The sequence below is a fragment of the Strongylocentrotus purpuratus genome, unplaced genomic scaffold, assembly GCF_000002235.5.
Source record: "Strongylocentrotus purpuratus isolate Spur 01 unplaced genomic scaffold, Spur_5.0 spur5_scaffold_5, whole genome shotgun sequence".
NCBI lineage: Eukaryota > Metazoa > Echinodermata > Echinoidea > Camarodonta > Strongylocentrotidae > Strongylocentrotus > Strongylocentrotus purpuratus.
In genome coordinates this window covers 44,225,418-44,237,044 of record NW_022145611.1, presented here as the reverse complement: position 1 = coordinate 44,237,044, position 11,627 = coordinate 44,225,418, and the positions used below count along the sequence as shown (strand labels likewise).

Below are 11,627 nucleotides of genomic sequence, written 5' to 3'. Positions count from 1 at the left end.
TTAGTATAAATGAATGGAATTGTTTTGTTTGTCTAATGAATGCCGATCTGCCCAGTCCTTAGCCATTTTTAAAAATCTCATCAAACCTGGCAATTAATAGCTCATTTTTTATATGAAGGTGGAGGATGGAGGTTGCAGTGAAGACACATTTATTCTATTCTTGAGTTTAATGTAATTTGTATTTTGTAAACAGATGGTAAACTGGTAGAGTAGCTATACCTGAGTGCATGTAAAGTAAGCGTGAGTGTGATGATGATGTGTGTGGGGGTGAATGTGTGCGTGTGTGCGCGCGTGTGTGTGTATGTGCGTGTGTTAGCCTTCGTTACTACTGTCATTTCTATATATAATATTGTTCATTGTCATTTTTATGTTCTTTTTAAACAGAGCCGTGTGGTAAACCAGCCTATTTTAACAATGTTTCGTAATGATTATGTAATTGAACAAGATACTCTGTATAAAGATGTGAAATAAATAAATAAAATAAAAATAAAGAGAGATCGAGAGGGAGTCGTGATACTTGGAAGAGAATGAATACAATACAATGAGATAGAGGAAATAATTAAACGAAAGGCTCAGAGGGGAGGAGGTATCCTGGAAGGAACTCATATGTGTTAAATTATGTTTAACAAGTGAATGTTCAGGTTTTTTTGTTCATCATCAGCGCCAAAATGAACTCGTATACAATGAATACAAACGTCCTATATACCAAACAGGTATGACGTACTAGTACGTGATCTGTACCATTTGTACTTTTAGCTGAGTGAAGCCCCGATGAAATTTTGAAAAAAACAGACTAAAACGTTTGGTAATTAGCCAATATGTTTGTTAGCCAGCTCTGTTCGGTGCGTATAGGCATTGTAATATACATAACCCCCACCCGAGAGGTGGCAGAATAAATTACACACAATAGAACTAAGAACATCGAGTAACTTGATAACGAAATTATTATGCATTGAAAATAAAATGTCAGTGGAAAGTAGCATTCATAGCCGTTGTAGAGATGCCATGTATACAGGCCTACATGTATACAAAAAACCTCAGATCATTTATAATGCGAGTGAAATCGTTTACATGGCAGATCATGGTAGCCTAGCTATAAATTCAATTACACACTGCCATAACTATAATGTTGTGCAATCTCAGATAATAGGCGAGAATCTCATTGATTTCAGATGTGTTGGAAGCCGCTGTGTCAATGTGAATAAAACCTGTCTAGCTCTCACTCACCAAAGGATTATGACGAGGCAATATAAATAAATTATGAGTCATGTCATTAATAGGCCTGCATTGACATGATGATATTGAACATGATGATGCTCATAGAAACGCAAATCATTCATCCATATTCTAATTATCAAACAGTTGAACTCTACCTAAAAAACCTCATGAAACTGCCATAAATGAGAACCTTTTTTTAAAATCTTTTTCTTTCAGAGTTGTTTTTTTTCATAAAGAGGGCTGGGGTTTAAAATGGGTTCCCCATTTGAATATAAGACTTATTAGTATGGCGCTATGAAAAACACCTCTTCAATCTGTTAAATAATACGAAGGCGATCGGGTGAGTAATCAAATACCAACCTAGTATGGCAACGGCACAACCCTTTAGTGACTTGGGTTGGAAAGACGACCTGACTGTGATAGAGGCATACTACGATCTTGGGTACTGGGTGCTGATGTGTGGGGTATAACACAAAGATGTCTGCCATTCATATATTGCATTATTCTCTCATTGTAGGGACATGCTTTGTCTCTCACTATGCTGTAGCACAGAATAATACAGTCGGGCAAGGTAAGTGTAGAATCAATTTCATATTGTGCGGTAATTTTTCAGTGCAATACTAAGTATAGGCGCATGTACGTGCCCCGTTTTCGATGTATAGCTGCATCTATAATTATGCACGACTCTAGCAGTATAGACGAATGTCGCATGTGTACCATGGGGAATCTGTCACTTCCACGAACGTGTAATACTGGTATACTCTCCTCTGTGTTTAGTACCCTGCTTTCATGAATGTATATAGGAGTATAGCCTACCTGCATCCAGTGATATTATAAAATGGCAGCCCTTAAACCATTTGATCATAACATTCTCTAATAGTCTAACAATCACTGTACGTACCACGCTACAAATGATAAAGCTTAATCGTTTACATCAAGGAGTACATATACAAGTATAAAGGTTTTTCTGAAAATCGCTTTGGGACATCGTAAATGGTTGTTTGCATGAAGCACTATAAACCAAGAATATGATTTAAAGCCCAAGTCCACTCCAAAAATAACTTACTTTCAGTAGAACCAGAAAAATCAGACGAACCAATCAAAAAAAGTTTGAGCAAAATCGGATAACTAATAAGAAAGTTATGAATTTGTAATGACATGAAAAACTTTGAAAATCACTACACAAATTGGCAACTCACTCATGAGTCTGTGACGTATGGTCCTCACTATCCACTAATTATTTTCTTTATATTGATAATGTAAATTTCCTATTTTTACCCTAAGAATCTTATTTCTTCACACCAGCATCCAAGTTAGATTGTTAGTAATAACTAATATGTCTTTGTGTGGATGCACAAATAAAGAGTAATTTTTGTAGAGTTAAATCATGAAAAATTGAATTTTGATATGCTATTTATATAAAAATCAATAATTATGAAATACAATATTGAGAAAGTAGTATCAATTCTTAAAAATTCATAACAAATTCTGGGAAATGTCATGCATGCAGCTATGATACAAATCATATAACCAGGGCAAAGGCATGGGGAAAATTAAGTTTTGGGGGATAAAAAGGGAAATTAATGAGATTAAACTATATAAAGCAATTGATAAGTTGTGAGGACATGACGTCACAAGCTGATAACCATCTTGGCAATTTGTGTTGTGATTCTCATTGTTCCATAGTTTTACATACTTTTCAAAAATTCATAACTTTCTTATTATCCAATTTTGCTCAAACTTTTTTTGATTGGTTTGTCTGATTTTTCTGCTTTTATTGAAAGTGAGTTATTTTTCGAGTGGACTTGTCCTTTAAGTATGAGCGCAGTGGCGTACGCAGAATTTTTAAAAGGGGGTTGTTTGAAATTTTATGGCATATTATTTAGTACGGTGACCCGGCGAGGGAGCAAAGCGACACTGGGGCCTTGCTTTTTCGTGGGTACACAAGGAAATACGATTTTTGTTTTCAAGTTCCAGTGGTGGTGGTCACTATAAGAAGCATAATTGTCACTTTATTTTCCACTGCGTCAAATTTTGAACGATTTATATTATATGTTATGAGTGTGTGTGTATATATAGGATTTATTTAAATCAAAGCAAATCACATCAAAAACCAAGAACAAACAGTCCGAAGACTGACACCTGTCTTGGGAACAACGTACAATATATAAAATTGTAATAAAGTAGGCCTATACATAATAAAATGGCAGCTACGAATACATAAATACGTGACATAAGTTAAAATAACAAATGACTATCATCATATCATGTGAACATGGACAATAATTAATGAATTTGGTTACCTGAAGTGTTCCGTTTTGGCAACATGCCCCGTTAGGGGCGAAATTTTTCATTTTTCTAATGGGACAAAGGTGCCCTTCTAGAATAAAATTTTCCTTTTGAGTTCTTAAAGTAACCTATCAGGGATGACATTATCATTTTCAAGTGGCGTAAAGTGCCCCGTCATGGTCGAAAAATTCTCAGAGCCATTATCGAGCCAATATCGTGTTAGTTTTCCCAATCAGGGGAAAAAGAAAATCTTTTCAAGGCGCAAGAGTGTCCTCCTGTCCTTCTGAATATAAAGTGCCCCGTCATGGTCGAAGAATTAATTTCAATTCCAGCAAAGTGCCCCTCTAAAACCAATATTGCGTTATTTCAATTTGCCGCGTCAGGAGGCATCCATAATCAAGGGGAAAAAGTGGCCTCCTAGAGCCAAAATTATTCTTTTTGGTTACTTAAAGGGAGATTTGAGTTCTGGGAAGGGTCAAAAAGTTCAACTAATCTAATTGAGAAATTTGGTTAAAGTATTATAAGATAAAAACATGTAAAATTACACTATTTAAGAGACCCCTTCAAAACAATTCAATCTAAAACTGTACAAAATCCATTTTTTTAGTCAAATAGGCTTAAATGTTTTTATGGTGGCCCACTATCATTACCCCTTATACTGTTCTTTGTTTTTGTTCGGAGAAGTTAAATCACAATTTTCCAAAAATTAATATTGATTAATTTTTTGTAATTACAAATAGGTTGAAGGATAATCTGGACAATGTCCTGACCCTCCCAAAACTCAATACTCCCCTAAAGAAAATTAAATGAATTAAATCGATGAACTTTCCCCACGCAAAGACATAGGACTTTAATTAGGTCCTTATCCGTATATGCAAGCGCGGAATATTACCTTTGCGTGCAGTCATGAAATTACTTCTTTTTATTTCTTTTGTTAATACTTATTACCACGCTAAGGTTTATGCAGGTATCCTTTGGAACTTCTTATCTAATCAATGCTCATTCTTCTTTATAATATGTGATTTAAAAAAAATGTGTATTTGTTCAGCGGGAATTCCCGGGAATCTCTCTCTCTCTCTCTCTTTCTCTCTCTCTCTTTCTCTCTCTCTCTTTCTTTCTTTTCCCTCCATACTTGTTATTTAACCCCCAAAACACCCCCTCCCCTGCGTACGCGCATGTGATATGCGCATTACTTGATTGCAGGCATACGATCTGATTATCGCAGTATGTATCACTCCATCAGTTTCTTTTTCCACGCATTGTTTTAAAACTTACCATCCGAATGCAGTTTGATCTTGGATCTTGGATTCTTTTCATCCTGAATACTCCGAAGAAGAGTTTTGACTGGAGGTGGTGGAGGGTGGACGATTACATTTTGGAAAAAAGTTCTTTAGTAACTGCATTTTTAAATGAAAGCGGGGAGGTTTGGTCGATGTTTGCTTGTTGTAGGTTGTTCCATGTCTTTACAGTCCTTCGGAAATATGAGTTGGCATAGACGCCCGAGTTGGTGTAGCGAATTTCAAATTGGTTTGAGTGTCCTCGTCTACGTCTTTTTTAAAACATTTTTTTTTATTATGCATCCGATTGGTATAAAACACGCATGCGTGTGTTGATTAAGGACAATCTAACCTTTGAAATAAGTTCATGTGTATGAAAGTAGAAAATAAGAGATACAGAATGGCGAAAGTAAATCGGAGCAATAATAAGATAATTCATTGTAAACCTCGAATCCCTTTGACTTCTTAAGACTGTTTCGCACGATTGTTCACATAATAAGATCGATGTTGTTTCTATTCACTTTGATGTAGCCCCGTGGTCTGTTCGCCTGATGGGTGGTATCTATGAATCTGAAGGCCGTGTTGAAGTCTTCTATGACAACCAATGGGGTTCTATATGTGACAGCCTGTGGAGCATCGAGGATGCGACTGTTGTCTGTCGGCAGCTGAATTACAGTGGAGCAGACCTAGCATTGGTAGCGGGTCAGTACGGCGAAGGTCAAGGTGTCGTCCTGTTTAGTAACATGGAATGTAATGGAACGGAGGGCAATCTTTCAACTTGTAAATATGATCTTGTGGATGTTACAAATTGCGACCATTCGAGAGATGCTGGTGTCGTGTGCACGAGTCAGGGTAAGGTTCAATAAGGTTTATACAAACAGTAATATTGAAATGAAAAGATGAACAAGAGTGTCGTACAGAAAGATGGACAAATTCCCTCTTTTTCTTTCCTTTTTTAGTCATCTTCTGCTCTCTATATTGTCGATACAGCTATGACACCGAAGGCTAAGAATTGTCAATACTCCCCCCCCCCCAAAAAAATGCTTGCAAACAGTAATGTCAGAATGTATGGTTTTTTTGAGAAGCAGAGTTTGGAGAGACGAGAAAGAAACTCCATATTATGCAATATGGTCAAGATTCGACCTGACACAAGATTGAATTCCTTGACTTGACACACCTGTAGAATGTCATAACACAATCTTGAACAGTATGGCACTAGTTCTGCATTGTCGTAATTATGTACTGGTCATGTTCTGTATTAAAGATCCACTTGTAGCGGTTGTGCCTGTAAATTATTTAAACAAAATTACGTTTTAGTTATTTTTGCAATATATTTCATTATGGAATACAATAATTCAGTATATTTTAATATGTTTGTATTTAATGTACATGCACAGGAAGTCTTCGCCTAGCCGGTGGGTCTGTACCTGGCGAGGGTCGTGTTGAGATTCTGGGAGAATCTGGAGACTGGGGTACAATATGTGACGATGGATGGGATAAGACCGATGCAGGAGTAGCATGTAGACAGCTAGGATACCCATATGCTTTAGAAGCCCTAGTCAACGTAGGTTATCCCAACACACAGCCAGTCTTTGGTTCGGGATCTGGTCCTATTCTTCTTGATGGACTCGATTGTGAAAGTGAAAAGCGACATTTAAGAGACTGTCTTGTAACAAAAGAATGGGGAATTCACGACTGTACTCATGGCGAGGATGCAGGAATAACATGCGACATGGGACGTAAGTTCCTCCTAAATTAAAACATCGTCTAGTTCTATTTTCAAGATTAAAATCATATGAAAAATGAAGTTGCAGATCCTGTCTATTTCATTTAATTTACAGAGAAAGTAAAATCTCCTTTCAATTTCTTTGAATCATTGATCAATTTTGCCAAATTTATAGTACCTCTACAAACATATAGTTTCTAGCACAAGAGTGTTTCATCGGGAGATGTTATGCTGTAAACCTTTTGTAGCTCAGCCTGTCATTCATATCAATACATCGTGATATTTTGATCATTATATAAACTGAATGCTAAGAAATTCGTCCATTAAAAGTATAGGAAAAGTATTGTCTGTTTCAATTTGTCCCTGACATTCTCATCACAACCTTCATTTTTCTTGAATTATCCTACTATCCGATGTAAACAGTACTAATTAGTTTTTTAAACACATTGTATAATTTTGTGAGAAGAAATTGAGTGTGACTTTCAATTCAGTTTGTTTCAAGGAAAGCATGCCGATAATCTTTTAGAGGAATTCGAGGGTTAATATCTTATAATGAGAACGCCAGCATATATTTCATCTAGAGATTCATTACCTAATTGTCACGTAAACTGACACAAAGTTTCTTGATCGTAAAACCATCAAAGAAATATTCCCATGAAAACACGAGGCATGTTCAAATAAATTGTATGTACCATCCGACTGTTTACAAGACAGCTCTTTTCTTTTGTCTCATCTTGAACTACAGTTACCCGACTTGTAGACGGCGATTTTGACGATGAAGGCCGCGTTGAAGTTTACTATGGGGGTAAATGGGGAAGAATCTGTTCTACCAATTGGACCATTGATGATGCCCATGTTGCATGTAGAGAACTTGGATTCCCTCTCGGAGCAAGGAACACAAAAATGTTTGAGGGAGGCGATGGACCTTTTCTACTGGACGACATGAAATGTCAAGGAGTTGAGACCCATTTAGCCGATTGTGAATCTTTAGGATGGGCCAACAACCAAAACTGTGATGCTAACCTGAACTATGGTGCAGGCGTTGTGTGTAATGGTAGGTCAATTAATATGACATTTGTATGCTAAAGACTACTTAACATCTGAGTCCTATGTTAAACGACCTTTGCTATTAAAATCTTATTTCACAATACAGATCCTGCGGCCGTTGTGAGACTCCTAAGTGGATCTAGCAGCTATGAAGGTGTAGTTCAATACCGAAATAGATTTGAACTTGGTGTGATATGTGATCCTTATTGGAGTGATAAAGAAGCAGATGTGACCTGTCGACAGCTAGGATACCAGTACGGAAGAAGTGAAAAGCCAGTTTCACTTGGACCATTATCTGGAACCATCTTTTACTTGGACTATCACTGCAACGGAACTGAAGAGCAGATAGGAGATTGTGTGTATACAGTTAAGTCGAATGATGTCCAATGTAACCCTGATCACATCGCACAAGTTTTTTGCGGACCGCCGATAGGTGAGTATCTTGCATGACTGTGTTAAACCAATACGTATTATCAAAACTCAGTTGTTTATCAAATCCTACCGCTACAAGGACGAGCATATTAATACAGACTTGACAGTCTTTCCCTATCAGTTCTATTTTCGTATAACTTTGTGAGTTATTTGCTAAACCAGTGTCTTTCTCTCAATGATCTATGTATGTCATTATCGGGCAATCTCTTGTGCCTTAATATGGTCCCATAAGAGCAGTTGCGAAATTATTTTACTTTGGTATCTCAGGAAGTGTCCATTGGTACGGATCCATGAGGAAATGAAAGATTTGAATCTACATCAAGTTAGTCCTATACCGTATAGGTGTCAACTGAACTAATCTTACCGTCATGGATGATCTACATCATACATTCTTACTAAGTAGGCCTCCTCATTCGTTCGTTCGTTCGTGTCTCCTTAGATCAAGATAGTTAATATGTAAAGTTCCTTAATTAAAAGTAAATTAAATTAAATTAAGTTCTTCCATCGCCCGATTGCTGCAATGGCCGTTTCATTAACAAAGGCCAGGTCTTCATCTGTGCAACCCGTTCCGCCGCACTGCAAGATGTGGTCCATCGTCTGAGTCTCTCTGCAGTCGCAGAGAGTATATCTCCTTCATGGGCATAGCCCCATCTTGCCATATTGACCTTACACCGCCCCATTCTCGTCCGCATTCGATTTAGGCATTGCCACTCCGGCCACTTCAGGTTAAGCCCTTTGATGAGTACGGGCTTGGCTGATGGTGGAGGATTCTGTTCAGGTGGTGGGACAGAATCGAGGAAGCTGTGTCGGGATATAAGTCGTTTGTGGGGTTGTAAGTATCCGTGTAGCATGTGTCTGTCATCTGTCGCCTGCTTCATCCGTTCCTTTAGGCAAGTGTTAGTGCGCCTTTGGTTAGGAGATCCAATGCCAGCGAGGTGATATATCTCCTCAACTTTTGTTGGTTTCAGACAGCCTGTTATCTTTCAATATGTGTTATTGAGTGTGGTGTCAAGCTTCTTCACATGGGCTGATCTGCTCCAAACTGGGCAAGCAAGCATATTCTGCGGATGAAATGCAGAGGGCAACAGCTGCACTTTGTACAGTTTTGGGGTCAGCGCCATAGTGTGAAGATGCTAGCTTCCCGATGATGATGATGGCATTTCGAGATTCTACTTTGCCTACTTTGCCTCCTCATTGAGACTCTACTATCTATTACAAAGCTTTTTCGACATCTTAATGTATTGCAAAAATTATTATTGGCAAAGTCGGAAAGCATATATGCCACCACAGATAAAATTCATGTTTTGCTGACATGCAGTCACGCAGTCAGTAAGCTATACAGGGTGAGTCAGAAAAAATGTCCCACTTTTTAAAAGTTGTATTGTTTGAAGTATGAATATTTAATCATAGGTTTCAAGATATGTCTTGATTGAGTCATCCTCCCAGTACATTTAGGTACTATTTTCATATGAATTTATGCATGCATGACTGAACATCAGACAATCTTTACAAGACTGCCAGATCTCACTTGCGCCAAGTTATTGGGCGAGGAATAAAACAGTGCATTGAACAAGGCAGTCAGACAGACACAGACACACACAGAGAAACACAAACAAACACACACGTACACACAAGCGAATGCATACACACCCACACGCACCCACGTGTCTGGCTGTTTTTGTTCAAAACTCTATTTTATTCCTCACCCAGCAACTTGGCGCAAGTGAGATCTGGCAGTCTTGTAAAGATTGTCTGATGTTCAGTCATGCATGCAGTCTGCAGAGAATCAAATGAAAATGTTACGTAAATGTACTGGGAGAAACTCTATCAAGACATATCATGAAACCCATGATGTAATATTCATACTTCAAACAATTCAACTTTTAAAAAGTGGGAAATTTGTTCTGACTCTCCCTGTAGAAATCTAGAGCTTGATTGAATAAGGAAAAATTATTGATTGGACTATAACAGGTGATTACTGTAACAGTAGCTAACTTCCAACCCTAAACCATGTCCTTGATCTCAACATTGTCATTTCCTCTTCAGCTAGTGCTTCTGCGTGATGCTTATCCTATGCGTTATTCGTACTGCGGCTGTTGCTACTTTGCAATCTAAATATTTACGTCCAGATTTGGTTTTCAATATTCGACCTCAGCCTGGTTTTCACTACAGGACACGAATCTGGGACCCAATTAACCGAGACGGTATCATCAGGTTGGCGTTATGTTATTTGATTGTTCTCTCGTTGAGATCTCTTGGCACCGTCTTTCTGAGGACAAAGATAAATGATTATTTCTGAAAGCCAAAAATGTTACACCCTCGATGTGGCGTCACGTCAGAAGAAAGCCCGTGCCCCTCGACAGACAGAATCACAACAATTTATCAGCCTGATGGGACCACTGTTATATTTATCGTTACATTCATTTTATCCTTCTTCTTCTTCCTTTTTTTTTTTAGTACAGACCTCTTTACAGAGTATTGTCGTACTATACTGGGGGTGTGTGCAGTGAGTTCTGACAACCCCTGCGATACTTCTACATTTCAGCCCCAAATTTCTTGTTCTTCTTATGCTTTAAATATGGCTTATGCGAGGATCCTAACCCTTACTCTATCATACCAAAAAGAAGAACTAGTTAGAAGGGAAACATTAAGACATGGAGTGGAAGAGTGTACTAGAATGGCAGAAACAGAGATGTGAGGAAAATGTTGCGATCAACCTTGTAACTGGGAGAAAATACCTTGATAATTATGTAGATAGAAGATTCTTAGTTGATGATTTGATATTGATTCTTGCTTCTTTTTTTCTATGTTTCATGATTTTTTTGATTTAGACTTTGACCTACGAATGGTTGGGAGTGATTTCACTGAGCAAGGTCGTCTAGAAGTCTTTCTTAAAGGCGAGTGGGGCTACGTAGCTGCAGGCTACTATTCCTCTATAGACCGTGATACAGTCTGTCGTCATCTTGGATATGCAGGTGCATTTTACTACTACGGGGGTGAATTTGCTCGTTCTTCGCGTCCAATTCTTATAGACGATATATCATGTGGTTACAATGATATGAAAATAACTGATTGCTTCATACTAGAGTTGAGCGGACCTAATTCAACCCAACAGGAGCATGATGAAGTCAGTGCTTTCTGTTTTCCATATGGTAAATATTCTTTGATTATCCAGTGTACTACTGTGTAAATCTATAATTCTATTCTTTACAAAATTGATACAAATTTTTTCAAGAAGTTATACGCATATCGAGCAAAATGTGTTTCATGCAAAGATACTTGTATAATATTGAATGGCCTTTAGTGGGATACAAGGGTATAGCTCACGTGCTGATGAGCATATTTCAAGTGTCGCCTATAATAACATTGTATCTATTATTTTCTCGGTTAAATCATTTATTGTTTGGTAATTACACGCTTTTCTTTAACAACAACTAAATTATTTATACCCCTTGTAAATGTTATGTTGATAGTGTTTTTCGTAAATCTAGAATACTTTAAGATGTAAACTTCAATATGTCACACTCTCAAGAAATGTTAATCGGGACAAATCAACGTTTCACATACTCAAAAAAATACAAAACTTGGTAAGGGTATGAATGAGTGTTCATGTTTTACTGTATGTGACTATAAACTAC

The 11,627-nt window shown here is 37.6% G+C and overlaps 1 protein-coding gene across 1 annotated transcript in view; it reads left to right on the top strand.

Annotated features, from left to right (window-relative positions):
• Positions 1-5,320: 5,320 nt before the first annotated feature.
• LOC115929633 (scavenger receptor cysteine-rich domain superfamily protein-like) overlaps positions 5,321-11,627 on the top strand; it is a 9,066-nt gene continuing 2,759 nt past the window's right edge. The window contains exons 1-5 of the mRNA XM_030999226.1: positions 5,321-5,636; positions 6,182-6,523; positions 7,256-7,564; positions 7,664-7,990; positions 10,821-11,036. Of these exons, the coding sequence (XP_030855086.1) occupies positions 5,336-5,636; positions 6,182-6,523; positions 7,256-7,564; positions 7,664-7,990; positions 10,821-11,036 (1,495 nt within the window). The 5' untranslated portion in view covers positions 5,321-5,335. The remainder of the gene's footprint in view (positions 5,637-6,181; positions 6,524-7,255; positions 7,565-7,663; positions 7,991-10,820; positions 11,037-11,627) is intronic.